Source organism: Panthera tigris, chromosome B4 (genome assembly GCF_018350195.1).
Source record: "Panthera tigris isolate Pti1 chromosome B4, P.tigris_Pti1_mat1.1, whole genome shotgun sequence".
Taxonomy (NCBI): domain Eukaryota; kingdom Metazoa; phylum Chordata; class Mammalia; order Carnivora; family Felidae; genus Panthera; species Panthera tigris.
Window position 1 is genome coordinate 110677178 of NC_056666.1, and position 19767 is coordinate 110696944.

Genomic DNA, 19767 nt, shown 5'->3' on the forward strand with positions numbered 1-19767 from the left:
AGGTATTCCATAAAGCAACTATAGTGAGCAATTTATTCATCTAAGCATTTTACTCTTACTTTTTCAGAATTATCTCAGATGCACCCTTGCTGAATATTCGATAACTTCCATCTGAATTTTTCAGGACAGTACTCATGGACTTCCTAACAGAATTGAAGGTGTAGACTTTGTACAGTGCTTCTTCTGGGATTTCATTTCTAACATCCTGATAATCTCGTTTTAAATCCAAAAGAAGTCCCAACAAGGCACATTCAGTTTTATTACCAACATGACGAGGTAATCCACCCTCTTTCTCTGGTGGCTATAAGAGAAAAAGGTTTAGAAGCTAGTATCATCTTGTTTCTCTATGACAGTTTAATTTATAATGTAAAATAGAATGCGACATTCTAAAACAAAATTATATAGGAAACTTCTAATAGCAGCATTTCAAAGAGGGACACAAAAAGGTACAGTAGAAAGGATCTCTGGGGCAAGAATGACATGAATTCCAATCTCAGCCCTGCCAGTTACTAGCTATGTGAATTTTTGGCAAGTTACCCCACTGCTGTGGTCCTTGGCTTTAGCATCTGGAAAACAGGTGCACTTATGACCCAAGAATTAAGTGAGATAAGGCATGTAAAGCTTACAGTTGGTTCTTGACACATAGTGGGATTTCATAAATTTTAATTCCTTTCCTTTTCTCTTCCTGTTTTCATTGAACATTTACATTAACTCAAAATTCGGTCTACTTTACAAGTTTTTTAACTTAAAATAAAAGTAATGCATTAAAATAGAGCACTGTTGCCTTAAACATACATAAAAGCTTTACTTCTTCATAGTATCTTCCCAAATACCACCTTATATAATTGCCACTGCACTAATAAGGGCAGATGTGATAGTCTTTACTTAACAATTGAAGAAAGCGAAGCTCGGACTTTTAGCTAGTAAAAGGCAAAGCTAGATCTAGAACCAAGATCCCATAACTTTTCAGTCCAATAATCTAATTCATGCATATCTTCACTAGACAACTTGCAATATCAATTTTGTTCATGGTCTTCCTCCATAAATCAATAGAACACATACCAACTCAAGCAATTTCATACTTCAGGTTGTAAATAAGACTTTTAACTTGCAAAGTTAAAAATATTTTATTTTAAGGCAGCACAAAGTCTAGAATTACTTTACTGAGTTAGTTTCAAAAGGTCTAAGGATGACCTCAGGGGTAGGATCTACTGAGAAAGCAAAGACAGCATATGGCAAGCATATATAAAAACATACTCAGTTGAAATCTGGCTTCAAAATTTTCTCTAGAAAATTCTACAGGAAGATAATCTGGACTTTCACAAAATAGGCTTAGTAAGAATTTAAAATTAATAACTTGCTCTGGTTATAAGTCTTGACAGTTTCTAAACACGGGACATTCAAAACACAGGAGGAAAATACAAGTAAATAGAAGATATAAGTCCATCAACAGATCTTACTCATAATACAAATTGTATCAAAGAAACTTAACTGAACACATGACTTTTAAAAACATAACATAATTCAGTTCTTCAATTTATATATAATAAGGGTAGATCTGAAGAGCTACATATAGTCTAATCATTACACATTTAAAAATTAATTTTCATATATAAATTAATTATTAAAGAAACCTTACCAATATTTTTGATGTATAAGCACAATTCACAGAAATCCCTGTTACAAGATAGGACAAAATATTTGGTGGAATAGCTTCTGGTTCAGGAATCTTTTTATAATGTTTTTCATTTATGTAAGCTTGAACAACTGTCATCCTGTTCATTGTCAATGTCCCTGTTTTATCTGAACAAATAGCTGTAGCGTTTCCCATGGTTTCACAAGCATCCAGATGCCTTACTAAGTTATTGTCTTTCATCATTTTCTATGGTGACAAAAAAGAACAAAAACAAAAACCTAGTTAAGCTACATACAAAACTAATCACCTCATTACACAAAATTGTAAAATGCTTTAAAATAAGAACAAAAACTCCCAGCTACATACAAATACACAGTATAAAGCACCAACTGGAAGAATTTTAGTATATTTGACCTATTCAAATAAAGCTAAAGAGCATAACAGTTTTCTGTGGTTTCAATCTTTTTTTTTTTTTTTTACCACTATATAACATAATCTGGTAAATGAATACAGATACCTGTACTCATATGCAAATCATGTTGACTATATGCCCCCAACAGCCTCTGTAAGTGTCTTCACATTATAAGAGCATTGACAATTTGTATTCCCAAGTACAAAGGTACTTACAACCTTGTAAAAATATATTACATTTAAGGATTAAGTCTCCTTACAAAGTGGAAAACAAATCACCAAGGAAAAAGCAGCTTTATCATTTAAAATACAGAGCCGGTGGGCACGCAGTTGTCTGATTTTTTTTTTTCCCTTCTTTTGACTCTGATAGATTGACATAACAGATCAAAACCAGAGTGGGTCTTTTTTATCCTTTCCATATACTAGACACCTGGTATTCTCATCCTTAGGATAATCTCCTCCTCTAATTTACACGAACAAAAACACACAGTTTCTAAACAACCAAGAGTTTTCACAGTAGCCCCAAAAGGCATTCGAATTAAAATGCTTGATATTTCATTCTCAAAAATGAAGAATGGGTTAAAAACCACACAGAGCTGTTTTACCAAGTATGTTCTGTGACTGCTAACATGCTAGATACTGCAAGAACTGGTTCCTGGAAGAAATAAAAATGGGGAAGAAAAAGGTGTACCCTCTGAAATTACTTATGATTTGCATTAATATTGATGCAAATATTAATACTAAAAAAACTAAGTTCTACAGTGAAAAAAAGTTGTTTCACTTTGCAAAGTACTAACAAAGCATCCATAAATACGACACATCTCCGTGAAAAAGAGCAGTAATTGGTAACATTTGGGCTAAACCGTTAATTAAAGCCTAAAGAACAGTAGTTACAATGTTCTTACTCATTTTCTATTAAAGAAATGTAAATTCTGCCTACATCTTTTGATCAACTGAAAAATTAATGTTATTGGTGACTATCAAAATGAACTGACAGTACTGATAAAATGATCATCTAAAACTTATTTACCCCAATTATTTCAAAATATCAAAAAACAGGACAAATAGATGATTACACTTCATCACCCTGAAAACGTTTACTATTTTATTTTTGAAACGGAAGATGTTAAATGGCTGAAAAGAAAATAAACCCAAACAGTAAGCAAAATATTCTTATCCTAATAGGCTTATTGCAAAGCATGCTGGAATACTGAAGATCAGAGCGCTAAAGCTGAAACTGTTTCTTCTGTTGCTCATCACCATCAGCACTACTGCTTAAGGAGAAGAGCTAATTAACATCAGAAAATTGACAACACAAGCATTCTTCCATTCAGTATAATTTTACCTGCAAAGCCATTTTGAAAGATCAAAATTATCCAAACTAAACCTTTCTAAAAATCCAATCCACCATTTCCATTTAAGATATAAAACTAATAAAAATAAATTAATAATCGTCAACCAGATGATGACTTTAGTAAACAGTAGTTGGCAAAGGTGTCAAAGCTCAGGTTTAGAATTCTACCTGGAAAACAAGAATCGAGCTTCCAGAGGTGACACCGGGAGACACCTGAATAAAGGAAGAGCAGATGATCCACGGGAAGAACGACTGGGCCCTGAAGTATGTGACAAACTACAGGGGGGCTGGTGACGCTGGACCAGAGGGACACAGGTACAAGATGAGCACCGAGGGGGTCAGCAGGGCCACACTGCCTGGGCCCTGCAGGCCACAGTGAGCTCGGATTTTTCTAAGTGTGACGAGAAGCCACTGGAGTTTTACGCAAGGAAATAACACGGGTGGATTATATTTTAAAAGGAGTCTGCCTACTGTGTGGAAGCTTGGCTGTGTTGTGATGAGGGCAGAAGAGTGGAAACAAGGAGGCCTTAGAAGCTTGGACTTGGGAGAGAAGCCTCTTGGCTCTTGTCCCACAGGTGAATGACAAACACCTGAATTTTACAGACAGGAAAAAGGAGGCAATGTGACTTGCAACATAACTACCATACAGTCAAAATTAAACTAGAACTTTGCCTAGCAGGGTTGTGCTGGGTGTCGCGTCCAGGCTGCCCTGGGAGGAAATACAGAAGTCTTGATGAACAGAGACCTTCACCTTGGGGAGTGGGGGGTGGGGAAGGGAGAGAGGGGTGGGGGAGGGGCGCGCGGGGAGGAGGAAACCTGTGACAACATTTCTAAAGGAAACTAAATTTATGGAAAGCTCCTACTTTCAGAACCAGGAAAAAGAGTAACCAGATGTGAATTTTCTCGACCAACTAAGGCTTTAAACTTAGTAAGTGTACTTAGCTCTTTTCTGCTTACCTTGACAGAATAAGCCAGGGAGATGGTGACTGCAAGTGGAAGGCCTTCCGGCACGGCGACCACTAAAACCGTAACTCCAATAATGAAGAACTTCACAAAATATTGTATATAAATCGGTGTGCACTCGGCAAGCCATGGTCTCTTCTGAACCCAGAACGTATCAATTACAAAATATAACACTAGAATGATAACTGTGATGGCAGACATCAACAAACCTTTCAGTATATAAAAAAAAAAAAGAAAGAAAGAAAAAAAAGAAAAGAAAAGTTGTGATTATTTCAGTAGTCCAGACACTACCCATTGCCAATTACATATTAGCCACTGGAAGAATTACCATGGGTTAGATAATACTTACTTTAAGTTCTTTGATAAACTGTTACCTTTTTGTTTTGGTTTGGTTTTTTTATACCTAACTCATCATTCAGCATTGTCAGATTTAATTTCTGCTTCCAAGTCTAGCCCTGTCCCCGGGAGAACTGGTAGAAAAGCATTATGATTCTTTCCTAGACTTAATTGTATCTTTGGCCTTCTACTAAAGCTAAGACAAAATAACAGGCAATGACAAGGAAACACCAAAAGCTCAGAATAAGTGGGCAGTTTACATGTTGCCAACTGCTTAATGCTGAAAGAGAAGCTGGTAAAAGTCCGATCAATGGGGAGACTTGGAATTAAATATTCAACCCTATTTTTTATTAAAAAAATACATTCTCTGAATTATTTTTTTCATCTATCCTTAGTGCTTAAGTTAAAAAACCAAGACTTAATCATGTTTTACAAACCATTTCCGTATTTTGTGGACTATTTAGCCTTTTACAAATGAATATTAAGAGATAAGACAAGTCCACATGTCTGCATCTGATAATCCAACCCAATGTCTGCTACCTGTAGCACCACCATCTTAAATCCACCCTTTTCCCCAACATGGAGTCAGTATTACCATATGGCTGTATGTTACAGGAAGCAAATATTTGCTATTGGAAAACAAACTTATTGAGAACAGAAGCAAAAACCTCACTTTTTCCGACATACTCCTAAGAAGCAGAATTATAGAATTTAAGTGATTTTAATAATATATGTTGATTTATCCACATGTAATCTTTCACACAGATGATACTGTTGGAGGCTATGCTCTGTTTTTAGCTAAAAGCTCTGCTTCCGCTTTTTCTCCCCCTAAAGAGTGTAACAGGTGTTTTCTAGGGGTGCCTGGGTGGCTCAGTCAGTTACACATCCAACTTCAGCTCAGGTCATGATCTCACAGCTTGTGGGTTCGAGCCCCGCGTCGGGCTCTGTGCTGACAGCTCACAGCCTGGAGCCTGCTTTGGATTCTGTGTCTCCCTCTCTCTCTGTGCCTTCCCCCGCTCACACTCTGTCTGTCTGTCTCTCTCTCTCTCAAAAATAAACATTAAAAAAATTAAAAAAATAAAATCGTAACAGGTGTTTTCTAATGAAGATAGTAATTTAGTAAATTTCAGCTTCAGCAGGATGGTGCTCCAATTAATCCATTCAATTTAACTAAGCTGTAAGTTTTAGAAAAATATATACCTAATTTTTTTTCATAGTCAGTAAAAAGATGAGAAAATGGGTGGCGAAATTTCTTTTTATTAAAATGTAGCTGGGTACCTGTACTGAGTATCTTAACAGGCCTCTCTCTATTGGCTTCCAGAAATCCTGAGAAATTCAGAGATGAGAGCATGGGCTTCTGAATAAACTGGGCAGACTCGGGTACTAATCCTAACCCGACCACTTATTAGCTGGTTGACAGAGGACACCTCTTTCCACGTGACATGGGGTAAGAGCTCCCCAAGCTGCCATGATATTGTGAGGATCTGCAAGAACTCAAAAGACCTGGCATATTGCGGATAAAAGTGAAAATACTTTTTAGCTCCCCTTCCACTCACAAAAGCAATGATTTGTAGCCTTAAGTGGGTCAAAAGACGATTTTCAAGCATAAAGCCAGTATATTTTAAAAGCAAAACACCATATTTTCTTGTTTATCATACCTGCTTTGCCAATCTGAACAGCCAGCTTTGTAAGCTTCCCTTGTAAGACAGATTTTTCCTTTTTTGGCAAATTTGCTTTCTTTTTGTCTTTTTCATCACCATCTCCACCTTCTTCACTCTTCAAAGGCTGCATTTCCATGGCTGCACCATCCTGGGCTTTTGCTACATTTAAGAGCAAATATAACCTCACTACATTTTAAAGGCACCCATAACTATTCATATTTTGAAACAATTTTGAAACAAATCAGTTTCATATAGGAACTAGAAAGGATTTAAACATTCAGCTTTGTGTATGCAGGGTTGTTATGTCTTACTTTCTCCGGCATACAGACAAATGTAAGCCAGAGAAAATAAGACAATAGTGACACTAGGTTGTGAATCTTCATACCAGACTTGAGAATGTTGTGCCGGTAACAGGGATGAGGCATAAGAAGAAACACAGTCCTTAAACCGAGAACTAAACACCAAATCATTTCTCTTCCCCTGTGTTGTGTTCGATAAGACTTATCCCAAACACTATAAAACCTGCCCACGTGTGACCATAATGGAGAATGTTATGTATAACCACACAGATAGAGAAATGTACGTGTGTTTACAAATCTAAATAAATGCAAAAAACCATTTAAGTTGTATACTTTGTTTCTTACAGTTTTCCTGGCAATAATATAGTAACCAATGCTAAAATACTTGATGTGCTTAAGCTGAGAGTTACCTCACATCTGGATTTTTCTAGGTTACCTACCACAAATCATAGTTAAAATCTTATTACCATTGTAAAGGCAGCATGACTAAGGCACTGGCAGGAAGAGGCGTTCATAACCCAAGTTAACATAAACTGATTGCCCTTGCTACCCGTCTCCTACTTTTGGATAAATACAGTCCACGGTAGATACATTTTTGGATGTAATGAAAACAAGCTAACTGTACTTTTAATCCTTGCGAACTCACCTTTGTTGCGATTCTCAATAGCTCCATCTTGTTTCTTATCTGTAGGAACAAAATGGGAATTAAAGCTTTCCAAAAGAAATAAAGGCAGCCATGCTAAATTATGCGAAGGCAGTTAACATCTGTGTAACAGAACTGTTACACCACGGTATGTGCTGGTACAGATTAGAAAGCATTTGGCCTGTAATGACCCGCTGGGTCAATCACTCCCCAGGCTCAACCAGAAGTACCCCAATACATTTTGGGGCACCTATTCTTGTTTGGATTCTCTGTAAGACTTTACTCTTTTATATGCTCTAATGAACCCAGAAATAGTACAAGAGGTTTCAAACTAAACACACATATAATTCTCAGAAAGTAGAAAACAGCAGGGGTAGAGGGGGAGGGAGCAATGCCATCAAGACAACAGGCACACGAGAGAGCTGTGAGGAAGAGGACAGCAAACACCAGGTATACAAGACAGAGGAGATGCAAGTAAGTAAACCCGGAATGGAATGTGCATGTAAAGAATAGGCCAGTGAGGCCACCAGTGACGGGGATTCCCCAAGTTAGCTTAAATTTGGACAGAACAGAAAGATGATGATGTCTGCAGCAAGAAAATCATCAAGAAGGGAATGAGTCTACTGTTCGGAGCAGGCAGTGGAATACTGAAAATGGCAAAGAGGAGGCAGAGCCATTCGGCTAATTTTTCTTCCAACCTTTCTATCTAGAAGAGTGATCTTGAAACTGGGAAACGTGGAACAAACAGAAAGGAACAGATGCTCAAGATAGATGAGGAGACAGTAAGAGAATATCTAGCTACTTTCAACGAGCTCTGAATCTGGAGAGATACCAGACGGCTACATTCCAGACTAGGAAGGAAACACAGACAGATTACCCTGAACCGCTTTTGAGTAACGGCCAAAGCCGTCAAGGGAATGGAAGAAGGGCTGAAGTCCACAGATAGAAAAATGTCCTGTTCTGTGAAGAAAACAAATGAGCAACACAAATGAAGAAAACAAAAGAATAAAAAATGATACACAATGAGTTAGATGTTCATTCCTGGGAATATTTTTGATTGGATGAAAAAACAGAGGTAAAAGATCTTAGAAAAAATAGTGTTTATTGGAAAAGACACTGTGGGGTGAATTAAACAGTCATGATACAAACTTCCTTTCCTTTTCAAACAGGGTCCACTGACCTCAGACTCCTATAAATTAGGATGCAGCACAGTGTATGGTTAAGAGCACAGACTCTTGAGCCAAATAAGCAGGTCTGATCTGCCACTTACTAGATCTTTGACCTGGAGTAAGTACTTAACTCTTTAAGCCTCAGGTTACTCATCAATAATAAGAATAATGTCTTTCTGTCATATGGCTGGGAGTATTAAGGAGATAATGCACATAGCATTCAGTAAATGGCAACATTTAAGCTGCCTTCCACTCTACTTTAAACCGAGGGAGGTACAGCGAGGGCTGTCATGAGGACTGGGGACAGGAGAACTTAGGAGGAGGGTCTTGTTACGTTCATTTGCAGTCACCACTTTTCAGATACACTTTTGTTTGAACTAAAAATTTCAAAACTGAAGACAAAACCCAAAGAACAAAGCATCCAAATATCAAAAACATGGTTTTAGTTACAGCAAGCCAAGGTTTTAGCAAGGTTTTTATTTTGGAAGAACTCAAAGTGCTTGTGTGAAAGAGAGAAATATGGGCTTACTATCTTAGGTAAAATTAAACAAATCCAAGTGATTAAGCCACAGTAAACTGCTGTCAACCTGAAGAGAAAAACCTGTAGAGGAGCAATCTGGAGTGGGAGAAAAGGGTAGTACAGCAGATACTTAGAAGCAGGCTGGGGAGGGCTTTTTCAAAAAAGTGACATGCCCCCCAGCTAAGTAATTCTGAGCTGTCTCCTTACATACGACGGAGTTATTACTTGTGAGATCCTTGTGCATAAACTATGGTTATCAATTTTTGCTGAGGATAGATCACTTGTAGGGATAGCAAGCAGGTACAATGGGTCAAGATCAAATTTCTAAAAACTTCCTATCTAACACTTTGGACTAAATGTAACCAATAGACATAACAGGTGTCAAAGTAAAGTCTTCACCTTATATCCAAAAACCAGCTACTTAAGTATGGACTGGGAAATGTGAAGAGTAGAAAACCTGAAATAGATTAAAAGCTCACTGAGGCCAAAAGCTATCAATGAATTAGCAGAAAATATAACCAAATAGGAAGTTAGAGTTTAATTCATTTTGCTGGTCAGATAATAGAAAGATGCTAAAACTAAAGAATAAACAGAACAAAGCCAATGAAAGTGTTCAAGGAGATGGTGAATTTGTCTGGCTATGGTAAAGGGGACTGACATAGTCACTAAAGGCCCCTGATCGACTGTAAAGTCAACAAGAAAAACTGAGAAATGGAGAGGACTCCACTCCACTCGAAAACACTACAGTGCGTAATTAACTTTCTGTACAACTTTTCATATCAGAACTTCCTAAGAGAAGTGAAATTTTTGTACCAGTCCTTATAACCAGTTCCCTTATTTCCAAATACCGATTCTCAAAGAAAATTGCTTATCTTACTTTTCTTTTCCTTTTTCTTTTCATCTTTCTTCTCTTCCTCTTCGCCTCCAGCTCCAAGTAAGGTAAAGATAATTCCAGTCTGAGAATTAACACCTACAGCAGTAACTACCATTCTTCCAGAGCCTTCCATTACATGAGTACCTATGACAGAAAATTCGTTATGGATTTTTTCCTCCCACTTTCATATTTCAAATTTTAGTCATATTGTCTTTAATATCTAGTATGTAACAAGATAAATTCAGTAAGATATTAAATAAAGCCTAAATTCTTATGTTTAAGGTTTAAACTCTGTAATCCATGTTATATGAATTCAAAGCTCACTCCACGACTCATTTATCGTCATGGGATATTGGGCAAATTATAATACCTCAATTCCTCACCCATAAAATGAGGATAATAGTACCTACAGTTGATAAAAACAATGAGAGTCAAATAAGCCTACAAATAAATGTAAAGTGCTTTGCACACTGCCTGGAATTCATGGGGGTTCAAGGAATGCACATTATTTTTAATTATAAAATTATTACAGTGATTACTGACATTTCTCTGAGAAAAACAAATGTCCCATTTACCACACCCAACCCCAAACCTGTACCTAAAGCCAGCTTTCATCCCAGCCAGTCTACATTACTGCAACAGCCTCCCAGCTAGTCTCTGTCTTTCCAGTTTATCCTGAAATCAGTTTTAATCTTCCTAAAATGTGAATGTTATCATAATTGTCTCATGGCTCAAAAACCTTTGATTCTGCATTGCCTACTGGATTAAGTCCAAGGTCTTCACCTTGAGACCAACCAACCTTTCAAACTTTCATCCACTACTCTAACATAAAATTCCATTATAGAAAGCCTGGGAACAAAGATGGGAACACTGACTGTATTCTGACAGTCCCTTACAACAATCTTGCAAGATGTTAGGCATTATTATTCCTATTTTCCCAAAGTTACACAACTATTAAGTGGCAAGACAAAGATTCAATCCAGTCCTGTCTGGAGACAAAGGGCATATTCTCCAACCCTCTCCAAAGGGTACTGTTCTCCAACTTGTACATCCACATCCCTGCATCTTTCCTTACTAATTAAAAGACTTCTCATCTCTCTACTGCACTATTTTTGTGAGTTTTAAGTAGCTTTCAAAACCAACTCTTTTTTCTGAACTCTCAACAGTCTTCTTTATAGTTATCACATATTTCCCTGATCTCCTAGTTTACAACCATGTGGAGGACAGGTTCCATAGCCCCTATGGAACCATCTAATAGACCAAGTCAATACACTGAGGTTATTTGTTAAATAAAGTCATAAAGCATATGTACTTATTCCAGAAGTTATAAACTTATATTTGTCTATTAATTACTGGGGAACTTCTCCAATGTATATTTTTTAGGCCTTTGGTTTTCCTGCTTTTTAAAAAAAATCTATATTCTGAGTATTTCACTAATTATTAGCTTCTCTGCCAGTGAAAAGGCAGGGGAAACAAGAAATGAAATTCAAGATAGTGAAATAGTATTTAATGAGGAACTTCTACATGTAAAAGACAATTTCTTTCTTTTGACAATTCAGGCTTTTGGCAGATTTCAATTTTTTATGTTCTGTTCCTCCTTACCACAGGTAATCAGATGATGGCAGTTAATGTGCTCAGGCAAAGTAAACAGTTTTTGTTCTGGTCATATCCCCACGGCTAACTGAATAACTGCCTTTAAAAATCTAAATTTAAAAAGCCAAGAACAGCAGTGAGAGATGGCATCATGAGAATAAATTTAAAAATAAATGCATTTTATGTTTTTTAGTACATTTTTGGAATAGGGAAATAAATGCACAAAAACTTTCCCACCCACATTACGATAAGGGACTCTGCAAAGTTATTTCAGTCTTTTCTTAACCATGGAAAATTTACAGAGTTTTTGTGGTACACTTGGTGTGTTAGGGACCTGAGTCGACATAAAGCTTACTAGCAATCTCTGTTAAAATAGAAAAGGACCAACGTTCAGTTAAAGAACATCAACCTGAAGAGCTAATAAGCACTTTGTAAATGAGCTGGATGTACATAAAAGTCCATGCAGTATATATGGCAAAATGGCAAGAATACCATCTCAGGTTGCCAAATATCATGGTCCAGACAGTCTACGGTGGTTAAGGTATGATTTGATTGCTTCCCTTCCTTGGAAAAAACTACAGATTTTTATTTGGTTAATAATTATAGTTTCTTAGAGGTATAGCAAGGAATAAGTAAAATGAGTCTATGTTATACTTAAATACACCATACTTACATATCCAAGAATATTTCCGTCTATTTGAAATGAATTACAACTACACCCATGTAAAGAAAAGGCTAAACAGAATGTTCTTGGTAGAGCAGGATTTTGAAGGTGTACGTACAAAATCCCAAGATATTTCTGAAGAAGTTAAGTCTGTTGTAATTGGGAACGCTACCCTTTTATAATGGTGTTTATAAATGCATACATATGTAATTACTCTGATTTTTAGTGGTAGGATGTTTTGCAATAAGCTTTTTAGGCACATGTTTGCCAATCTTCAAAAGTAATAGTTAAATTTAAATATACACCTGGAAGTTGTGACTCTCACTTAGCTGATTCTTGTCACAGTGACTCTGGTTTCAGTGAAGCCATGTTCAATCAATCAAAATATAAAATTCACAAAGAACTGAAAAATTATAGCTGCCAAGTTATTACACAGTTAAATCAGCAGAAATCTCCTTACAATGTATAAAATGTTAGCACTCCACCAACATCTGAAAATGATAATAGAAGACAAATAGGCAACCTTCTGCTTGTTCCAAATTCTGGTATAATTCAATCTAATAAACACATGTAAACAACTGTCCTACAGGCAATTTTGTAAATTCTATAAATACTAGAAAATTAAGAGTAAAAACCTGGAAATCCAACGTAAAAGAACTGGCATACTTTTGGAGGCAAGCTGTGGTCCTCTTGCTTCCTCTCACGTGACATTTTAGAAAGCTGCCTGTGAATCTTCCCATCATCCCTTCCCTTTCATTTCTCATTAACCTCAGGTCAGGCTATCACAGTTACTGTTACAAGAGCCTCCCAAGTTGACACCCAGCTCCCCATTTCAAATAGTGCCCTCACCTGTCCCAATCCTCTTCATTCTCAGAACATGTCCTACTTGTGTGCAAATTCAATCCTCCCTAGTACATGTGGTGCTACTTCTGGGCCTACTGTTGATTAGCCATGTGATCTTCAATAAATAGTTTATCTCAGATTTATTCCTTGACAGTTAAATGCGGGAGTCGGATTAGACAAATTTTAAGGATTTTATCGGTTCCTTAAAAAACAAAACAAAACAAAACCCTATCCTTTATAGATCACCATAGACAGTTCATTAATTTGCTTTAAAAATACAATCATTCTGGGTGACTGGGTGGCTCAGTCGCTTGAGCGTCTGACTTCGGCTCAGGTCCTGATCTCACTGTTCACGAATTTGAGCCCCACATCAGGCTCTGTGCTGACACCTCAGAGCCTGGAGCCTGTTTAGATTCTGTGTCTCCTTTTTTCTCTGCCTCTCCCCGGCTCATGCTCTGTCTCTCTCTTCCTCTCTCAAAAATAAACATTACCAAAAATAAACAATAAAAAATAATCATTCTTTAATTTTACACATCAACAGGCCTTAAGAATAAATGTAATACAGGAAAACACAACAGAAGTCATCAGGCTTATATTTTACTTTTATCACTAACTAACATCACTGACTCTCAAAATCTCTTGATTTTTTTTTTTTTTCATGTTCCTCATTTGTAAAATATGACTCTGGATTCAAAGACCTCTAATATCTCTGGCAATAAGATAATATCTCTGGCAACTTAGAGGAAAAAAAACCCAAAACAACTCCCTAAGGATTATAAGGGTAGAAGCTAACGTAAAATACAGAATCCTTCACCATGTAGGCTCTTAGGCAACTGTTTGCTGACAGTGGAAGAGAAAAAAGTTCAAAGATACAAAAGCAATTCATACCTGATAGAAGTAAGGGATCCTTATCTAAAGACTTCTTGACATGATCAGATTCACCAGTCAATGAACTTTCGTCAATTTTAAGATCATTGCCTTGAATTAGTATGCCATCAGCAGGAAGAAGATCACCTAAAACAAAGAGCAACTGTAATGCACACTGTAAACAAGATTACAATGACTTTACCTCTAACCTAAAAGGGGTTGCTCTTCTTCACTTACCGTATTTCACCTGAGCAATATCTCCAACAGTAATGTCAGCTACAGGTATCTGAATGACCTGACCACCCCTGATGACTGTGAACTTCTGTTCTTGTTCAATTCGACTCTGCAAACCTCTAAACTGTTTTTCCTTACTCCAGTCATTGAAAGCTGTTACTAACACCACACACACTACTGATAAGAGGATTGCAGCTCCTTCAATCCAACCAGTTTCACCTTCACCTTCTTCCTCTCCAACAGAAACTTCTCCACAAACTATATGAAAAGAAAGAAAATGCTTATCAAGAAAAGATTCTGAATTGATGGCAAAGACAAGCAATAAGTTAATTATGATGTTTACATACCTCACTAATTTTACTCTAAGTACCTTATTGAAATCAAAGCATTCCATAATGGCAAGAATGCAAACTACGTCAATTTCAAGTTCCCTGCCTATGAAGATTCTCACCCTCAGGACAGGGAGGCAATCTAGGGCACTAAGATAAGCATAAGGACACTGAGGAAGATTAAACCTCAGCCTCAAGGCAAGTTCTTAATCTGTCAACACCACCTACCCCAGAGTCCTAAGGATTAAATGAGAGAACATTTGGAAAGCAGGTAGACCAGTGACTGAGAAAAATGGTTAATGCTATTAATTATTACATATGTTAGACAAGATATACATGAAAACCCACGAATCATGCTTACTTATTGTATATATTTTACAGGCGTACAAGCAAAACTTGGTTTCCATAACATGAAAAGGTAAGCAAAGTGCTACTCAATCCAACTATTTGGGCATCTACTCTAGATGCCAGGCATAATTTTAGGATCTGAGGACATGGCAGTAAACAAGACCCAAGCTCCCTCTCCTCACAAAACCCATACTTAGACTGGTAGGTGCAGACAGTGTATAAAGAATTCACGTAATAAAACAAATAATCAATTTCAGATATGGTAAATGCCATAAAGAAAACAAAGGGCGGTGATATGCTATCAAATGAAGAAAGGAAGTAACTGGTTGTGTGAACACAGAAGGTCCCTCTGAGGTGTCCATGATGTTTGAGCTAGGAGCCAAGTGATAAAAAGGAACTAGCCATATAATCGCTTTAAAGCATTTCAGGAAGAGCATTCCAGGGAAAGATTAAAGAGTATTCCAGGGAAAGATTAAAATCGGTAAAAAGGCTTTATGGCACAAAAACGTTTACAGAAGAATGGAGGGGGGAAGAACCCCCCAAAACTCAAAATTTAAGGTAAAAAATGTTGAAGAAAGAACAGTGAAATAGTGCTGTTTTGACTGCGGGTTATAATCTGTTTGGAGTCTAAAATCAATTCAGTGGCGCATGACTAGCATTTTGAAAAACGAAACAGAACAAAATAAAAAGGATATACGTATAATAAAGGTAAGCATTTTTTTCTTGAAAGTTTCCATTGGGTATTTACAAATTCACATGAATGAACAGGTTCTGCACTCCTCTTTAAAGTTCTTTCTTACTGAGGGTTGAGCTGAAAAGTCTGAAAAATCAGTGGTTCTCTTAGGACACGTAAAGCAGGAAAAAAAATTATTCAGAAGAAAAGAATGAGTAAATGAATGATACTAGAAACGATTAAAACATGTTCCAGAATACAGTGCATGAGCCAAAGAAATGATGTGAAGTATAAAGATACTGAATAAAGACTAATCCAGGAGAAGTATGTGGGACAAGATGAGGTCAGAGAAGACAGAGACTAGAATAAAATCAACTGGTGGTGGTGAAATGGAAGGAATGATGAGATTAAAAAACAAACAAACAAACAAACAAACAAAAAAAACAAAATCCTGAGGACCATCAGCAGGATTCAGCCATCAATAGGTACAAGAGCATGTTTTCCAAAGGAGATGGCTGGACAATCCATTGAGAGTGCTGGCTTCTCCATCCAAATATTAAAACCTCTCTTTGAATTACATTCAGGCTGAAGAAATGACCACGTACCATTGTACACAATAACCAGTTAAATGAATTTATGGTTTACGATGTTCGAAACAGAAGTGGTAGGACAGTTTCTCCTTCCCCTTCCACCTGCCCAGAAGACACGAGATGTACTCCAGGTAGACCAAGTCAGGATGAGAGTTGAAATGCCATGTTGACCACTTTTACCAACTTGAAATATAGCTAAAATATTATCTTCCCAATGAAGCATTTCAACAGGTTTGATCTCACTGGTTAAAAATGTAAAAATGCAATACTTTCTAATAGTATGTAAGAACAATACATTGAAAGCAGAAGATGGACGGGGGGGGGGGGGGGGCACCTGAGTGGCTCAGTCAGTTAAGTGTCTGACTTCAGCTCAGGTTATGATCTCACTGTTCGTGAGTTCAAGCCCCACGTTGGTCTCTATGCTGACAACTCAAAGCCTGGAGCCTGCTTCCGATTCTGTCTGTCTGTCTCTCTTTTCTCTCTCTGCCCTTCCCCCACTTGTACTGTCTGTCTGTCTCTCTCTCTCTCTCAAAAATAAACATTAAAAAAAAATTTTAAAAAAGAAGATGGAATTTACCAGTCATATGTCAAAAAAATTTTGTGTAACTGGTGGATGGGAGTGAAGATATCATTAGTGAGTACACTTCTTGCATGTGGATTTACAAAATGTTGTAAGTTTCTTTTCAGCTGTGAGAAACATTAAAACCAAGTTCTGAAATAACGCAAACTCAGACCCAAATCAAGGGAAATCAAGGTTAAATCAAAATTATAAAATAATGTATATTCAATCAGGCTATCAATAATGATATTTTATGGTTACTAAACATCAAAATTTTAAACCTCATTTCATCTTTTTAACATTTCAGTTTATATTTTTGCATATGTTTAAAACTATACATATTATAAAGTATAAACATTATACACACATTATGTAGATAGCTTTACATATATATAATTCATAAATGCATCCTTTGAATATATGCTCATATTTCTTCCTGATAAGGTATACAACCAAAAAAGTTTAAAGATCAATGCAACAGAGATTAAGGGGAAAAGAATTATGACACAATTATATCATTTTCAGCTTTAAATCTCACATGCATATTTAGAACTAGATGACTAAATATTTCAAAAGAGAACATGAACAAGTTGATGCCATATTTCATTTCATATATAGTTCTACCTTAAATTACAGATAAATTTAGAATGATTTTGAAACAGATGGTAGTAAAATACTTCCAAAAATTAAATCCTTTTCCTGCTGCTGATCGTTACAAATTTTTAGAGTAGCTGCAGTGAAAAAATAATTGCAAAAATCAAAGTTACAAAAGGACTGTCCTATGCTTTCAGTAAAGTCAGAGTATAAATATAATAAAAATCTATTTAACCAAAGGTGTTCCCCTGTAAACATATTCACCTGAGAGAGATGCACAATCTAAATTCAGTCTGTGCTCTACCATAAGGCAAATATTCCATTCTTAAAATTCTCCATTTGGGCTATTTCTTGGATGGTGCATCAAGTATGTACATTAACAGTATAAAGAATCAGTTCTCAAAAAGTATTGTCTAGGAACCCCAGGAGGATCCCCCAAGGTCAAAACTATGTAATAATACCAAGATGTAATTTGCATTCTATTTCAGGAATGTGTAGTGGAATTTTCCAAAGACTACACTACATGTGCTAACACAAGACACTAAATGCAGAAGCAGATTATCTTCAATTATGCCAGACCTTAAAGAGATACAAGGAAATGAAGAATACTGCTAATACTCTTTTCATAATTTCACTTAAGATTTCATTAATAATTATAGCAATTATATTTATTATAATACAACACTTAGATACAATTTAAATGCACTGATACAGTATTTTTAAATTTCTCAATTTTAATTAAGAATACAGTAAATATCTACAGATATAGCTCATATAATCAAAATCTGTTTGTGGAGTCCTTAGCATTTAGAGTATAAAGGGGCCCTCAGACCAAAAGGTTTGAGAACCTTGGTATTATACTAGTAACTAAAGATGTGTTTATTGTATGGGTTATAATGCTTATTTTTATACCATCAGTACTAGTAAGAAATTTTGATAATATAGTCTATGACTACAGATTTACTACTTAGTGTTAAAATATACATGATGAAAAGACACATGAAGTACACTAATAAATGTTAAAAAAATGCAAATACTAACATTTCACCGTGGAACAAAAATATCTTTGTATGTTTTACTAACACCTTCTAGCAGATTTTGACTGTTTTTAAAGTGTCTTATGACACTGACAATTTTAGAGTATCTTCCCAGTTGGATCTAATGCCAGTATTCTCCTTAAACAAATTTGGGAAAGGGCTTGTCACTACATCCTAGAAATGAAGCAGTCCAAATTCCAAAAAGATTTGTCCTTGTTAGTAACAAAATCCATTCCTGTTGAAAATATTTTTCTTTAGTCTTCTTATAATCTTAGGGAAAAAAATGTTAAAAGTAAAGAAACACTTCATAATCTGCAAACTCGCTGAATTCTAGAATACCAATTCCCAATAGTCTATAATGATAGTTGGGTAAATTGAACACTACAGAATTTACCTATATGTTGATGAACATGGTATGACCTTCCCTTTTCACATAAAACATTTCATATACACACAGTTACACGCTCTCGTGCCTACCCACATATGCACACATACATACGTGAGTACCCACAGACATACAAAACATATTTTAAAATCTGGGAGAATATGAAAATGGTACAGCAGTAATCTCCAAGAAGTGAGATTTTTGGTGAATGTTATTTCCTATGAATTGTCATTTTTCCCTCCTAATATTTCTACAGCAAAATATGTATTATTTATTTAATAAAAACAAAAGTTTAAAAAATAATTTGGCTCAATGTTGACAAGAATATTGCCTAAATTTTTTCTTATTTAGACAAGTGATTCTCAACCATAGACAATTTTGCCCCCTATCAGAAACCTGGCAATGTCTGGAGAAGTTCTGGTGGCCTCAACTGGAGGGTAGTACAGTGCAGGGTGACAAAGAATGCTCTGGTGTAAAATGTAAACAAAGCTGTTGCTGAAAAACCCTGCTCTCCGATAAACTGACTTCTTCAGTGACCTACTTTCTAAAATAAACAAACAAAAAACACAACTCTCACATGAGCTCCAGGCATACCTTTAATGGCATCACTTTAAATTTTTACTTAACCCAACTTTTAGAGTTAGCTAATGTTTATTTAACTCTTCATAACTTGAAAGGCATAAGAATAAAGTTTTTACAAAGAAAAATATTGGTATATTACTCTCCTGATATATAAAATACTACTGGTTCACTCTATAGCTATTTAAATATAGTGACCAAAACCCAAGCTAGGTTTCTTAGCAGTTATAGAATGTACTGTCAAGGACTATCTATTTTAAATAAATTGATTAAAAAGAGAGTAAGAAATTTTAAAAGAGAAATGAAGAACATAGGCAGGAGAAAGATAAAACCATTGTAGCTACAAGTTAAAGCAGATCTACCACTGTATGATGTACTTTTCCTTTGGTCAAGATAAGTTGTAGTATAAACATTTCTAGAATGGCAAGACAATTACCCGAATCATGCATATAATAACAATTTAAGAACTTGAAAAATAATGAATCAGGGAAGAGAACAGAATTTTGCTTTCATAATGATTTCCAAAAAATTTAAAAAAAAACAACCCAAAATTAAAAACTGTAATTATTTCAATTTAATGTTCAAAGACCTTAAAAACCATGATGG

General features: G+C 36.0%; 1 protein-coding gene across 4 annotated transcripts in view; it reads right to left on the bottom strand.

The window, feature by feature from the left end:
- Positions 1 to 19767, bottom strand: part of ATP2B1 (ATPase plasma membrane Ca2+ transporting 1) — a 129532-nt gene that overhangs the window by 32984 nt on the left and 76781 nt on the right. For all 4 annotated transcript variants that reach the window (XM_042992879.1, XM_042992878.1, XM_042992881.1 and 1 more), the window contains exons 4-11: positions 14071 to 14325; positions 13855 to 13980; positions 9870 to 10010; positions 7307 to 7345; positions 6359 to 6520; positions 4359 to 4573; positions 1640 to 1882; positions 60 to 301 (exon numbers count right to left, since the gene is read on the bottom strand). In XM_042992879.1, coding sequence (XP_042848813.1) covers positions 60 to 301; positions 1640 to 1882; positions 4359 to 4573; positions 6359 to 6520; positions 7307 to 7345; positions 9870 to 10010; positions 13855 to 13980; positions 14071 to 14325 — 1423 coding nt within the window. The remainder of the gene's footprint in view (positions 1 to 59; positions 302 to 1639; positions 1883 to 4358; positions 4574 to 6358; positions 6521 to 7306; positions 7346 to 9869; positions 10011 to 13854; positions 13981 to 14070; positions 14326 to 19767) is intronic.